At 39.7% G+C, this 16,578-nt stretch overlaps 1 protein-coding gene across 1 annotated transcript in view; it reads left to right on the top strand.

Annotated features, from left to right (window-relative positions):
- The window catches only part of LOC103281184 (signaling receptor and transporter of retinol STRA6), a gene marked incomplete at its 5' end in the record, with an annotated part of 63,575 nt that overhangs the window by 13,462 nt on the left and 33,535 nt on the right, over positions 1-16,578 (top strand). The window contains 2 exon segments of the mRNA XM_008122246.3: positions 11,223-11,352; positions 12,295-12,395. Of these exon segments, the coding sequence (XP_008120453.3) occupies positions 11,223-11,352; positions 12,295-12,395 (231 nt within the window).

Genomic DNA, 16,578 nt, shown 5'->3' with positions numbered 1-16,578 from the left:
CCACGTTTCTTCCCCCCTGTCATTGAAACTTCAGAAGTTCCCGCAGCAGAGGATTGGCTGCAGGAACTCACAGCGGTGCAACAACTTTTGCTCCAGCAACTGGACCAAGCCAAGGAGGACTATAAACGCCACGCTGACAAACATCGCCAGCCGGGCCCCGAAATCAAGGTAGGAGATCGGGTTTTCCTGTCCACTCGCTTTCTGCCCTCCCACCGCCCTTGCCGGAAGTTAGATGCCCGTTTCATTGGCCCCTATCCAGTGGTGGCGCAATTAAACCCCGTGACTTTCAAACTCCAACTTCCGCGTTCAATGCGCATTCACCCAGTGTTTCACCGTTCCCTGCTCCTTCCGGCGGATGGTGTACGACCTGATACAGACCAACCGGCCCCCCCTCCTGTTTTGATGAATGGGGAGGAGGAGTTCGAGGTTGAGGACATTTTGGATTCTCGCTTTCACCGCCGCCGCCTACAATATCTCATTGACTGGGTGGGTTTTGGCCCTGAGGAACGCTCTTGGGAAGACGCCTCCACAGTCCATGCTCCTGATCTAACCCGTCGCTTTCATCAGACCTATCCCACCAAACCGCGACCTCGCGCCTCAGGGAGAGGGCCCCAGTTTGGGAGGGGCCTTGAGGAGGGGGATAGTGTGATGACCCATGGGCCTTGTAGTCCTGTTCAGGACATTGTAATTCCTGATGAAGATGAAAACTTGGGTTTTTTACCTTCCCAGTCTGAACTGGATTCCTCTCAGCCAGATCTTTCCCAGGCTGATCTGGGAACCTTGCACCTGCAAGAAAGTTGTCTCCCAGAAGTATGTCAAACAAGCCCAGAGCCTACTTCTCCCGTGTTCTTGCGCCGGGAGTTTTGTAAACAACAGAGAAGTTTGGAATCAGCTTCGCGCAGGAGTGCGAGGATCGCAGCTAAGAATGTGGCCAATTAAGACTGCTTCTCGTGAGAATCTTTGGGGAGTCTCACATCTGGTCTCAGAGTTAGCTTTCGGTTCTGATTCCCAGAGAACCGCTTCGGCGGGAAAGTTAGACTCTATTTAGGTGTTTTGCCCGCGTAGTAACTTTGCGGAGTCAATTCGTCAGCCTACGGAGCGAGTTGTGTCTGGACAGCGCGCTCCGATTCAAGCCTCGCTCCTGCCCAAGCCTTGCCTTGCTATCCAGCCCTCGCCTTGCTTCCCAGCCTTTGTTTATCTACGGACCTTGCCTTGTTTCCCAGGATCAATCCTTGCCTTGTTTCACGGACTTTACCAAGTTATTCCACGGACCTTGTTCTTGTTCTTAGTTACCTTGTTCCACGTTCAAGCCTTGTTTCAAGTACCAAGTTATTTCCTAGCCTCGCTCAAGTTCCATGGACTAAAAAGGACCTTGTCATCTCCCCTCACTTTGCTTGGCAAAGTGAGTGTTTCGGTTATTGGATTACAACTTTGGACCTTAATATTTCTTATTTGACATTGCTTTTTGGACTAATTCTGACCTTTCCTGAAAGGTCTAATTCTGGACTATTTTCTACACTTGTTTTTATTAACTTTATATATTCCTTCAATAAAGATATTAGTTAGATTCTGGCCTCTGTGTTTGGTTATTGGTGCCTTTGCAACCTGGGTCGTGACAGTTTAGCCTGCAGAAGAGAAGGCTGAGAGGGGATATGATAGCCATGTATAAATTGGGAAGTCATAGGGAAGAGGGAGCAAGCTTGTTTTCTGCTGCCCTGGAGACTAGGACACAGAACAGTGGCTTCAAACTACAGGAAAGGAGATTCCACCTGAACATCAGGAAGAACTTCCTCACTGTGAGAGCTGTTCGGCAGTGGAACTCTCTCCCCCGGACTGTGGTGGAGGCTCCTTCTTTGGAGGCTTTTAAGCAGAAGCTGAATGGCCATCTGTCGGGGGTGCTTTGAATGTGATTTCCTGCTTTTTGGCAGGGGGTTGGACTGGATGGCCCATGAGGTCTCTTCCAACTTATGATTCGATGAATGCTATGAGGTCTAGAATGAAGAAGATAGCTGCAGGTGTGGTATTAAATAGGATACAATGGAGTCATTTAAGGAAATAGACTTTTAACTCTAATGTCTAGAGCAGTGGTTCTCTACCTGGGATCCCCAGATGTTTTTTGTCTACAACTCCCAGAAATCCCAGCCAATTTACCAGCTGTTAGGATTTCTGTGAGTTGAAGGCCAAAAACATCTGGGGACCCCAGGTTGAGAACCACTGGTCTAGAGAAATGGAACAAATTCATTTCCAAATGGAGGCACTAGAAGGGAAAAAAACCTGAAACTGGAACACCTGACTGAAAAACTGGCCTCAGAAAGAAAACAGATTTGGGTGCTATGGCATTGCTAGAACTTAAAGAAAGATAAAAGTCTCTTAGATTTCATGTTCTTATGGAGAGACAGAATCAAGATATCTAAACCAGAGTAGTGCATGCATTGATTGAAATGCTGTAGAGAAGGAGCAGAGACATAACTTGAGAACTGGGTGAGGTCTGTTGATTGAATTCTTGGCTGGCTAAAAAGGAGAATCTACCAGTAGGTACCATGGTCTGCAAACTACAGATGACATGCTTCAGCAACATTATCAAAACAGAATGAAGATTGATAGGAAGGAACTTGTTATCTTTAAGAATATCACAGTGCACTTTTTGAGGAAATTGAAGGATTGTGCCTTAAGTGGTTCTGGCATAACATTTCATTGGGAGCAATCTCATTAAAATAAAAGCAAGGAAGATTCAGCCTGGATACAATACAAAAAGCCATAGAATTCATTAAAAAGTACAGGAAATATTTACATGGGAGTTATGTAAGAGATAAAGGTTACATCTATACTGTAGAATGAATGCAGTTTGACACCACGTGAAGTGCCTGGGATCAATGCTGTGGAATCCTGGGAGTTGTATAACAACAACAGCCTTTATTGGCATACACTAACAAGATCACAAAACAGGCATATATAACAAAAGGAAGTTGCAGATAAAAAGGGAAAAGTGTAATTAAAAATTACTAATCTCAAGAATAAAGTTTGCAAGTCTCACAAAAGAATTCATCAGAGTTATTTGGGTGATACAGAATTTTGTAACACCCTTGCCATTGAGAACACTGTGAAAAAAATGGAAATTCTGTATTTCATCCACATATTATCATACTTAGAGCATACATAAAAAGAATGGTCAAGTGTTTCAACAGAAACCAAGACACAAGAACAAACCCTTTTCGAGTTGTAATTCGGAGAGGCACCAGCACTCTGGCAGAGAAGGCTGAAGACCTTGTAAAATTACAACTCCCATGATTCCATAGCCTTGAGCCATAGCAGTCAAACTGATGTCAAACTGCATTAATTCCAGAATGTGCACTGTAGAATGAATACAGTTTGACACCACTTTAACTACTATGGCTGAATAATAGGGAATCATGGGAGCTGTAATATTATAACTCTTTAGCCTTCTCTGTCAAAGAGTGCTGGTGCCCCACCAATTACAATTCCACGATTCATAACACTGAGCCATTGCAGTTAAAGTGGTATCAAACTGCATTAATTCTATAGTGTAAATGCACCCAAAGTTACATATGAAACAACTTTTTGGGGCCAAGTAAAGTTTTTTTCTAAATGGAGATAAAAGCAGGACATATTTAAATAATAACAAAGATGATAATGATGACCAACATGGAAAGAAATATGGAAAAAATGTACAGTATTCGATTGCAATGGCAAGAATTCTATTTGTACAAAAGTGGAAAGTTAAGGAGATCCCATTGACAGAAAATTGGTTGTTGTTGATTTAGTTTTAATAAACAGACTGAAAAATTAAGCACAATACCACAAAGAAATACCACTAAGCAAGACTGGGAATTTGTTGTGATATATTGTATTTAATCAAGTCTAATGAGCCATCAAATGTAATGTGCACCTCAAATTTCAAAATTCTGAAACCCAAAAAAGTATATACTGTACCATATTACATGAATCTAATGCACACCCTAATTTTGGGAAGGTAATTTAGTCAAAAAAAGGTGAGCATTAGAATCGAGTAAATACGGTATTTGAGAGAGAATGAGCAGATCATCCGTTATAGTGCTTGACGAATAGTAGGAATCATGTTATGCAAAAGTCCATATACATTATCTAGTTTGATAAATAACAGGCATATTTAACCAATCCTGTTTATCCCCCAGTATTTTTCCTCTTTGTTATTCATGTATTCTAATTTTTTACTATACGTTAAGGTACTTTGTTATTACTATTATGCCTTGCATGTGTTCCTGTACTGTAATTTTTTATTGTTTGTGTGCGTATTTTAATTAGCTTTGTTGTTTGATGAGAATTATTGCTATCATAGGGCAATGCCATTCTTAGGATGACCTCCAATTTTCGTTGTCAGGCAGGGAGGCACAAGAGGAGGGAGTGGGGTCTAATATTAGGCTTGATGTGGCTGTGGTGCCTGCCACTCCTTTTAGGGTCAGTTGCAAAATGGAGATTGAATGAATTGAAGTTGCAGGAATCAGATTACATGTAGGACCCGAGACAAAGAGTTCTCAATTTCTGAATACATTGGGAAGCTATATGCATAGAATGAATAGAAGCAATCTCAAATATGTTTTTATGTTTTTATTGCACCCTGTCACCTAACTGAAATATTCAGCTACTTTTCTATTAATTTTTTTTCAGACAGACAATTTCTGGTGGTAAAAAGTAAATGTCAAAACACAGGTAGTTTTCAAGATTTTATCTGTACTTGTTCATATGGTTCTCTAGTGCTGTGATTTACAGCCTTCTATTTTATTATATTCCCTTTGTTCTTAAGAGAGAGATTTGTACAGAGGTATAGTTCAGTAATTGTTTTTAAGAGACCAATTAGCCAAACATTTTTACTGCACTAAAAATAGTACACTATTATGAATCTCAAAGGAATAGTCTGAATGATATAACCACTGACTGATTTCTTTAAGAAAGCAAGTGAAGAAAACCAATCTGGTCTTTATCTTTTTCAGAGCAGTTTTCCTTGTACTGTAACTTTCTAAGTTTTCAATTCTTTCTCATTTCTTGGAGGTTTAAATTTGTCTTCCTATTAGGACAATGTGCTCACCACATGCTTGTCTTTAATCTTAAATCTTCCTGGCTTTTGTAATGTCAAAATGAGCTGATTTTAGTAACCTAGAAATTAAATTTTGATGCTACAATTTTTTTGTTCGTTGAAATATAGAAAGTAAAAATAATGTACATAATGATGTGATCATTTGAGTGGTCCTACTTGTTATAAAATCTTTCATTTGTAAGCAATAATCATGCACTCTGAGATGTTTAATGCGTAAACTTTACATTTAAAACCATACATTTAATTATGTTTAATTTTTAAAATATCTAATGGTTTTCCACATCTCCAGGGCATTATAGAGTGTGTTATTTTTTAAAAATTTTACCAATGTTACTGATGTGTTCAGTGTGTTGTCAAAGGCTTTCAAGGCTGGAATCACTGGGTTGCTGTGAGTTTTCTGGGCTGGATGGCCATGTTCCAGAAACATTATCTCCTGATGTTTCGCCCACGTCTATGGCAGGCATCCTCAGAGGTTGTGAAGTCTCTTGGAAACTAGGCAAGTGGGGTTTATATATCTGTGGAATATCCAGGGTGAGAGAGAGAAGTCTTGTCTGTTAGAGGCAAGTGTAAATGTTACAATTGGCCATCTTGATTAGCATTGAATGGCCTTGCAGCTTCAAAGCCTGGCTGCTTCTTGCCTGAGGGAATTCTTTGTTGGGAGGTGTTTGCTGGCCCAGATTATTTCTTGTATGGAATTCTCCTGTTTTCTGAGTCTTGCTCTTTATTTATTACTGTCCTGATTTGAGATTAGCCAGATTTTCTTCATTTTCATGGTTTCCTCCTTTCTGCTGAAATTGTCCACACGCCTGTGGATTTCAGTGGCTTCTCTGTGTAGTCTGACATGGCGGTTGTCAGAGTGGCCCAGCATTTCTGTGTTCTCAAATAATATGCTGTGTCCAGGTTGGTTCATCAAGTGCTCTGCTATGACTGACTTCTCTAGTTGAGTTAGTCTGCAGTGCCTTTCATGTTCCTTGATTCATGTTTGGGCGTTGCTGTGTTTGGTGGTCCCCATGTAGACTTGTCCACAGCTTCATGGTTTACGGTAGGCTCCTGCAGAGGTGAGAGAATGGATCCCTCTTATACTTTGCTGAACGTAGCATTTGTTGGATTTTCTTAGTGGGTCTGTAGATAGTTTGTAGGTTGTGTTTTACTGATGTTAATTGCTGTCTATATATAATTTTGAGGGATATTGTAAATTATAGTTAAAATTGATTATAAAAGAGATGCTATGAATAGTTGTGATTATTTATTATTCATGTTAATATTTACTGGTCCTATGGCATATTTATATGGTTCAATTTATTACTGAATTAATAAAATAATAAAAGAATGAGCCCCCCATGTTTCCAGCTACTTAAAATAATCACAACCCAGAACATGGAACATTAAGTTTAGCCATTAATTTGTTGACAATAATTGTTAATAGAAAATTAATTCATCAGTGTCAGGAAGACAGAAATGTAACTTGTTGCATCAGTTATTAATTTGATGCACTATTCGTTTTTAAAGCAACTTTGTAAATGATATAGAATGTAAATTCGGTTATCGTGGCTTTGCCATTAGCTTCTTTAGGGGTTTTTGTTATGTGGCTTTCAATTTGTTTCCTATATAGTCAAAGAGAAGAGAAGAGAAACAGGTTTTGAATGTGTTTACATTGAAGGACTTTCAGTGGTGAGACAAAGAGATAAAAGAGACCAATTAGTTTAAGGCCAAGACAGATGGACAAATGAATCATGGGCCAAACCTCTCATTCATTGCAGTAAAGAAATAGCATTCTTTAGTCAACCCTCTATACAGGAAGGAGGAAGCAAATTACAGTAGAGTCTCACTAATCCAAGCCTCGCTTATCCAAGCCTCTGGATAATCCAAGCCATTTTTGTAGTCAATGTTTCCAATATATCGTGATATTTTGGTGCTAAATTCGTAAATACAGTAATTACAACATAACATTACTGCGTATTGAACTACTTTTTCTGTCAAATTTGTTGTATAACATGATGTTTTGGTGCTTAATTTGTAAAATCATAACCTAATTTGATGTTTAATAGGCTTTTCCTTGATCAGTCCTTATAATCCAAGATATTCGCTTATCCAAGCTTCTGCCGGCCCATTTAGCTTGGATTAGTGAGACTCTACTGTACCACTTAAGTAAACTGAACTAGTCTTAATGAGGGAATATAAATAACTGTTGCCAAGCTCTGGTAAGGAGTGTCATTTCAACTTGTGAAAGCTCAGGGAGTGGGGGAAACTGAGCAACACACAACTAGTTTAATCTAGCAAGTTATTTTCAACCTGCTATCGATTCTTTTGTTAATTCCTATGCAAAGGATATTTGATATTTTTGGGTAAACTTAGACTCTAGATACAATACTCTTATGTGGAGGGAGATGGATATTCAGACTATACAGTCATCTTTCCACATTAGTGGTTTTGACTTTTGCGCATGTGATTATTTACAGATTTGATTAAAATGGCTCTCTTTAGGAATTTCTGGAGCCTTCAGTGTGATTCTACAATCATTCTGGAGGTCCTAAAGCAGTGGTTCTCAACCTGTGGGTCCCCAGATGTTTTGGCCTTCAACTACTAGAAATTCTAACAGCTGGTAAAGTGGCTGGGGTTGTTGTATGTATTCCGGGCTGTATGGCCATGTTCCAGAAGTATTCTCTCCTGACGTTTCCCGTCTCCCAGAAATCCCGTGGCTGGGATTTCTGGGAGTTGTAGGCCAAAACACCTGGGGTTGAGAACCACTGTCCTAAAGATAGAGATAAACCCTTTCTACGACTGTCTAGCTCAGGGCTGTCACATCAGTTTTCTGGTTGCCTTCAAAGCACTGTTTGTAATTGTAAAACTGTAAAGGTGCAACTATGTTGCCCTGGCATTGAAAGCCTTATGGGCCACATAAAATGAAATGAGCCTTGTATTTGGCACATTTGATTTAGCTTCTCCAATGTGATTCTGGAGCCCCTGGTGGTGCAGCGTGTTAAAGTGCTGATCTCCTGAACTTGTGGACCGAAAGGTCACAGGTTCGAATCTGGGGAGCAGAGTGAGCACCCACTGTTAGGCCCAGCTTCTGCCAACCTAGCAGTTCAAAAACATGCAAATGTGAGTAGATCAATAGGTACTGCTCTGGCGGGAAAGTAACAGCACTCCATGCAATCATGCCAGCCACATGACCTTGGAGGTGTCGACGGACAACGCCGGCTCTTCGGCTTAGAAATGGAAATGAGCACCAACCCCCAAAGTTGGACACGACTAGACTTAATGTCAGGGGAAAATCTTTACCTTTACCTTACTAATTCTGTAGTCCATAGGAATTTTCAAAGAGGTGTTCTCTAGGGTAAAACAAAAACAAAAAACAGCAACAGATTTTTTGCTTTCACTGGGATTCTGTGCTCCTAACCCCAGCAAATGTGGAAGACTGACTTTAATGTGTTTTGAAATGTTTCACATACCTCAAATATGTTTCTGCCCTCTTTAAATGGTAAGGTGTATTGAAGTCAAGGCTGATATTCCCTATAAGTTCCAGAGTTATAGTTTTAGTCAAATAAATTGCCAGATGTTCTGCTTTTTACTGTGTCTGTTTTCTCAGTACTGAGGAAGGATCAAAAACCAAGGCCTACTCAGTAAAATCCACAGGAAAAAAGGTGACACATATCATGCAATTGAGCTAGAAAAAGTAGTGAATGAATTTATAAAAGTGAGAGGAAACTAAGTTTTTATTTAGTCCCTCAGGAAGATTTTAATTTCAAAATTCACTCTGATCCCTTCTGCTTTTAATACACTGGAATGTGCTTATTATTATTATTATTACTTTTTTTTGTAGAATTGCATCAAATCTATTGCATAATGATGGCATTCTAAAAATACTAATGGCACACCTGTTCTGTTATTTCTTATATTTGAAAGGGGTTCTCCTATATGTTTTTTGAGAGGTCTTTTCACCATAAATTCTGATGAAACCCTGGAAACTGATATAATTGAAATTTTAAGTAAGTGTTGGAACCTGGACTAAATGAACTGAATTGCTTCCGACTTTTGTAAATATATTCAGAATTTTTTTTCTAGCCCAATTGCATGATACGGATGTGTGTCCCTCTCTGATTCAGTATTTCAAAACATACTACATTAAAGACTGTCACATGCTTTCACACTCTTTAGTTGTTTTGTCTTATAACAGATACTGTGTGCTGTCACATTGTCTGATTGCTCTGTGTTATGTCTTTCCAAACATTTACAAAACATTTCAAATCTCATAATGACGTCCTATGGAGGGTAATCTTACACCCCCCCCCCCCCCAGTGCTGTGTCATAGACAGATGTTTTAATTAGTATCATAGGCTGGTCGTTTCCAACTTTGGATCCTCAATTCTATTATATTCCCACCATACACTTTCCACCTAATAAGGATAATAGGAAAGGGTGATGGGAGTTATAACTAAACATTATCTGGGAATTCAATGTTGTCAATTCTCTAGAATGTGGAGATGGCAATTCCGTCATTCAGTTGTTTTGGGGTATCAACTCCCATGATCCCTTAGGAGTGCTATATGTGGGGAAGGAAAGACACATCACTTAATAAGAGAAGCATTCAGAACATTCATTTAGGCAGAGAGGTGCATAAGTGTCAAGCCTTACCATTTGTATAGGTTTAAGAAACATGCCCAAGCACCATGGTTTTCCTTGTTGCTGCTGCTATTACTTGTCACCAAGTTGACCTTGACTTATAGCAACCCTTTGAAAGAGATATTTCCAGGTCACCTTAACATTAACAATCCTGCTCAGGTTTTGCAGATGATGATGATAATGCTTATAACATGATAATAAAATAAAATATTGATTTATTTTCCTCCTCTCTTTTTGGCTTGTTATGTTTTAACCATGTTTCTTTTCCGTTAGCTTCTTGGCTCGAGGCGGGTCACAACATAGTTAAATACATCTATAAAAATCACATATTAAAACATAGTTAAAATGCAAACATAAAAGCATATATTAAACATACACATATTAAAATACCTAAGATAAATGTTAAAATTTAAATGGGTTTTAAATTCCAACAGCTCATTTAGCTGTTAGAGCTCTTCCAGCAGGTCATTCTACAATTTTGCGGTGGCCAATGAAAAGGTCATCTGGGTGACAGTCACCAGTCGGGTTTTGCTAGGCTGGAGTAAATACTACTCAGAGGACCTAAGTGTGCAGGGCAGATTGTATGGAGAAGGCAATCCTGAAGCAACCTGGACACTTTGTATTTTGCTTAGAAACTAATTGGCAACCAGTGGAGTGACTTTAGTATATGCTCACTCCTAGATATTCCTGTAACTAGTCTGGCTGCTGTTGTATTTTGAACTAATTGGAATTTCCGAACTTGGTACAGAGGTAGCCCAATGTTAAGCGCATTGCAGAAGTCCAACCTTGAGATTACCAGCACGTGTACTACCAGGGCTATGCTGTCTAGGACTGTCCACTCTTGATCTCTGTCAAAATGTCTAGTCCTAACACCAAGATTACATAGGGTGTGTGTGGGGGGGGGGGGGGGTACAAGAGACCTAAGAATGTAAAGGCATTATGAATAAATGCAAGGGATCATGTTTTAGCTGTGCTTTTTCCCCATCAGCTTCTGTAGGAGATGGCTGGATCATTTGGTCACTTCTCATGAAAAGATATGCCAGAATTGGGCATCCTCAGAAGGAGACTGCCCCATATGTCACTATCTGAATAGGCTTGCCTTCATTGAATCTGGAGGTACATCTAGAACAGAGAGTCATTAATGGAGAGTGAACAACTTTTTTCTTTTATAGTTCAGGAAGTTAACTTAATTTTTATTAAGTGTGAATGCATTTTTTTAAAATTTTAATTGTAGTGGTTAGGGGAGAATGTGCTCCAGCGAACAGAAGTTCGACAAATGTTGCTCCCAAAAACTACGGCAGCACTGCTGTTAAGAAGCAAGCCCTCCTAGACACTGAGTGTTGAAATCTGTTCTTAAAATCTAATTTTTAATTGACTGAAAAATGGCTTTCAATCATTATTAAGCCACTTGTCTTTTAAATTGTACTGTTACTATATCGTATCTGTATTTATCAAATATTACATGTATTTTAAAGCATTTGTTTTCTACCACTCTGATTTTTAATAGGGATAGAGACGCCAACTTGAATAGCACCTGTGACCCCAACTCGAATAGCACCTGTGACACCAACTGGGATGACACCTGTAACAATTACCTGGAAATTGAGTATTTTATACGGTTTTCACTTATTCCATCAGTAAGTGGAGCAACTGTTTGACAGTTCTTCATGTTTCCTGATCAGTGCATGTTCTTCTTAGGAATCCTGTATGGCATAAGTTATGTATTGCCAGTTAAATAAAGTCCCTGAGTTGTCCAAAGTATGCAGTTGTGGGTGAGGTGAATTAGGCTTGGACTGGAATCCATGTAGAATATGGTAGGAGTAGGATAGTCATTCACATGGTTTGGTCTGCAAATCCCAGAAAGCTTCACCATTGAATAGGCTGCCCAGGGCAGTTGGGAATTACAGTTTAATAATATTTGGAGGGACACATTTCCACCCCTGATGCTGAGCGATCAAGGGGCATATATGGAGGGGGGGGGGGTGGGTTCCCAACCCAGGACCAGAGCAGTGGGGGGGGGGGGAGGAAGGGCTGTAGCCAAGGGGGAGGGATTAAAGGTTCAGCCCCCCCCCCAATTTTTCAGGTTTTTTTAAAACCTGGTTTACTCATAAATTTTAACTGGTTAACCAAATCCCCATGAGGGTCCACTGATGTTTATCTGTCTTGAGTGTCCACTGAAGTCTATCGATGGAGTTTGATTTCTAAATTATTTTGCGTTATGGAACTATTCATGATTTGCTTTAAAAAGTTTCAACCCCCCCCCCCCCCCCAAATTGTTTCTGGCTATGGCCTTGATGGGGGAGAACTGTCCTTATGCCTCAAAGTAGCTGATTCTATCAACATCTAAACCAATGCGCAAGATGGAAATATATTCATTTCTGTTTGTTGTGGAGGGGATTTGAAGGTGGTGTACTTTCAAAGGAGTTCTTGCCTGGTGTGCAGCTCTCACCACCCCAGTGATCTGAAGATGTACTGGACTACAACTCTGAGTATCCACAACCAATATGGCCATTTTTGAGTCCTGTTTTTCTTTCAATGTCGGTGCTTTTACTACTAATGTGGTGATTTTGTTCTTGTAGGCTTTCATCATCTTAGTGCTGAGCTGTCTTGAGAGGAGAGCAAAAAGGTGTTGTTTTGATGAAAAATGTCCTATTCTTAGTGGATATTTTGGCGTTATCACGTAAGTTAGAAAATCTTTTTAACCATATGTTTTATATTTTATACTGTATTCAATTGTTTGTAATAGATTTTATATGCTGTTTGATTTTAATAATGTGTCGGCATCGAATTGTTGCCAATTGTACGCCGCCCTGAGTCCCTTCGGGTGAGAAGGGCGGGATAGAAATATTGGAAATAAATAAATAAATAAATCTATCTCCTGATGCTCTTCTAAGCCACTGCCAAAAAAGACAAATGAACAATTGGGCTAGGATAGTGATAGTGAACCTATGGCTTGCATGCCAGAAGGGGCATGCAGTGCCCTCTACCCTGGCATATGCACCATCACCAGTTCACCATCCTGCTCCCACTTGCCCACCTGCCAACCCCCTTGCTTGCCCACTTACCTGCTCCCTGCTTGCCTGCTTGCCTGCCCCCTTGCCTTCCCTGCTTACTCGTCCCCCACTTGCTTGCTCGCCCCCACACATTCCCATCCATTTGCTTACCTGCTTACTTGCATGCCCTCCCCTGCTTGCTTGTTCACACACTCACTTGTTTACCTGCTAACTCACTTGCCCTCCCTCGCTTGCCTGTTCACTTGCTTGCCTGCTTGCCCCCAGTTTGTTCACCCACTCGTCTGCCCTCTGCTTAGGGGCACCACCCCAGTGTGAAAGCAGCTTCTCTCTTCATATCTAGTGTTTTCAGGAATGGCAGTCTGGTTTTATTTTCCCACACAGCTGAAAATATTTGAATTGCTTAAATTTCTGTAAATTAAATTAAGCAATCTCCATTGCTCTGCCTGGGAAAGAAAATGTCTGCATTGGCAATGGTCACAGCTTTTGTCTTTACGCTTCCTAAATCTGGTCAATCGCTCCTTGTTGCACAGAAATGGTGAGCCCACCGATTTCCATGGAGCTACCCAGAATTTGGAGATCTCCTCCCAAACTAGGTTCAGCACTTAGATATCGTCTTTGAAGTCTACAAAAAAAACCCAGAATAGGTTTCTGGATCCCAACATCAGAGCTAATGTTCATTAGTTCTCTTGCCAATCTAACTAGTGTGGACATGCTTAAAGTTATCAACATTTGCAAACCTAACTCCTCTGTATCTTCTGATAGCGAATTCACCAGTTTAACTGTGTGCTATGTGAAGAATTCCTTCTTTTTATTTCTCTTCAGTCTCTCAATTTAGCTTCATTGGAGGTGATGGGTTCAAATATTGTGGGAGAGGGAGAAAAGCTTCTCCCTGTATTGTTGTGCATATAGATGTGTGTTTGTCTTGGTGCAAGTGTGTATGTGTTGAAATTATTTTCAGATGAGTATTCTTGGCATGAGAATAGTTCTTGTCCAAATTTTAAGAGCACATTAATCTCTAAATGTTAGAGAATGGGACATTCCTACCATTATGCCGGGGGAAACAACTGCTTTAAGTAACATAGTGTCATGAAACAGCAGTGATAGTTATTTGATTTCTAATTGTATTGCTACTCCCAGAGATGGGGGGAAAGTATCTTTATTTTCTACTTTGTGTAATGTAATAATGCAGAAGGGTTATGGTGTTATGTAACTTGATTTTAATGGGTGGGTGTTGTCCAGTTCAGCAAATGTCCTGAGATGGTCCTGTTCAAAGGGTATGAGATTCCCTAGCTTCATGTCTCTGGATCAAATAGAAAAGGAAGAGATAGAAGATAAGTCCTTGGAGTAGAATACACAGCATAAATAGTATGTACCTTTGTAAATTCTGTTTTCTAGAAGGGAGAAAGGAAATGATTTGGAGCAAGCTGCCTGCTATCAGAAGAAAGCTCTAATTGCTTTTGGCTAATGACAGTTGCAGGTTTCCAAGAAATATAAGAAATGTTCCATGCAGTGAGAATGAGGTGGGGTAGACACTCCCAGAAGTTCAAGTTCAGAATTAAAAAATTGCAGGCTGTTTCTGGTTATCAGTATGTTATTGTTTTATCTACAGATTTCTTGGTCTTAAATCTCTTTACGGCAGTTCACTCTTCATACTGAAATAACTTTTTGGTATAATAATAATAAAATAATAATAATAATAATAATAATAATAATAATAATAATAATAATAATAATTTATTTATGTTCCACCCTCTCTCCCCGATTTTATAGATTACAATTGTCAGAGCTGCCAAGATGATGATGATGATGATGATGATGATGATGATAATATTTGTTTATGCCCCACCTTTCTCCCCATGGGAACTCAAAGCGGCTAACAATCCCACAAGATAACAAAAGAAATGCTGTGGGTCATATGAACACTAAATGGGCTGAATTAGCTCCAAGAAGTTTAGAACATGGTTGAGATAAAAAGTGCAAAATAGGCTTTCCAGTGTGGAGTCTCAGGAAATACAAACTTGCTGTGCTGATGCAATTGAATGAGATCTGCCATAGATTAAGCAGCTGACAACTTGGCACAGTTTGAAAGCAGACAGCTGTGAAAACTTGCCTAAGCTTGGAGACATTAATCACAGCTATGCAAAAAAACCCCTCACTTGCAGTCATTTTTATACTGCCTCAAAAATGTTTAAACAATTGCATTTGAAGTAAGATGTTTTGATCAAAGTTATGGTTTCACAGTTAAATCCCAGTTTGATGAAAGTCCCAAAAGTCTACTGGGATAGACTGGAGCAACTTGTGGCATTTGTTGGCCCAAACTTTGCTGTTCTTTTTGTAACATATTGTGAAAGACTGTTGTTCAGAGTAGCATGCTATAACCAAGCTCCATCTTAAATGACCTTTGCCCAGCTTAAAACTGCTTAAAGCTGCCCTCACTCAAAAAAGTAATTTTGCAAATACAGTAGAGTCTCACTTACCCAATGTAAACGGGCTGGCAGAACGTTGGATAAGCGAATATGTTGGATAATAAGGAGAGATTAAGAAAAAGCCTATTAAACATCAAAATAGGTTATGATTTTACAAATTAAGCACTCAAACATCATATTATACAACAAATTTGACAGAAATAGTAGTTCAATACACAGTAATGCTGTGTAGTAATTACTGTATTTACGAATTTAGCACCAAAATATCACGATGTATTGAAAACATTGACTACAAAAATGCGTTGGATAATCCAGAACGTTGGATAAGTGAGACTCTACTGTACTTACTTTTGCAACCTGAGATTTATCCCAAATAATACTTTGCCTTCATAAAATATCTAATCTCCTGTTTGATTTTAGATATGTGTACTGATGTATGAATTTTTGTTTACAGATGATATGTTAAATTGTGTGTATTTGTTTTGCAAGGGTAAGTATTATAGTTATTGCATAAAGGGGGTAGCCATCTCAGCGTTCTGAAGCTGGTTGCCATGGAGATGTAGGCGGAGCCAACTGGCGTTTAGCAGAAGAGAGAACAGAATTTGAAAAGAAATTCAGTCTGTGATCTGAGAGTCACAGGGAAGAGACTGGTTCCAGGTTAGGGAAACCAGGGAGGCTCAGGTCTCTAGTTGTGTCATATTAAGCAAGTCAAGTGACTTGTTTGGGTTTATTGGTAGAATCTGAGTGGTAAAAGGAAGCAATTCCCATTAGGTTCATTGGAACACGCAAGCCCCCTTACCACGTCAAGGTGTCAATCCATCGAGGGGACAAATCAGAACAAATGCAATTAATGCCAAGATCAAAAAATCAGCTGATGACCCAAAATGCAGACTGTGCAAGGAAGCTGATGAAACCATTGATCATATCCTCAGCTGCTGTAAAAAAACCGCACAGACAGACTACAAACAGAGGCACAACTATGTGGCCCAAATGATTCATTGGAACTTATGCCTCAAGTACCATCTCCCAGCAGTAAAAAACTGGTGGGATCACAAACCTGCAAAGATAATGGAAAATGAACACACAAAGATACTATGGGACTTTTGAATCCAGACTGACAAAGTTCTGGAACACAACACACCAGACATCACAGTTGTGGAAAAGAAAAAAGCTTGGATTATTGATGTCACCATACCAGGTGACAGTCAAATTGATGAAAAATAACAGGAAAAACTCAGCCGCTATCAGGACCTCAAGATTGAACTTCAAAGACTCTAGCAGAAACCAGTACAGGTGGTCCTGGTGGTGATCGGCACATTGGGTGCCGTGCCAAAAGATCTCAGCCGGCATTTGGAAACAATAGGCATTGACAAAATCACAATCTGCCAACTGCAAAAGGCCACCCAACTGGGATCTGCGCGCA

Source organism: Anolis carolinensis, chromosome 2 (assembly GCF_035594765.1).
Source record: "Anolis carolinensis isolate JA03-04 chromosome 2, rAnoCar3.1.pri, whole genome shotgun sequence".
Taxonomy (NCBI): Eukaryota; Metazoa; Chordata; class Lepidosauria; order Squamata; family Dactyloidae; genus Anolis; species Anolis carolinensis.
Note: the sequence above shows the minus strand (reverse complement) of the source record. Positions and strands in the feature narration are given on the sequence as shown.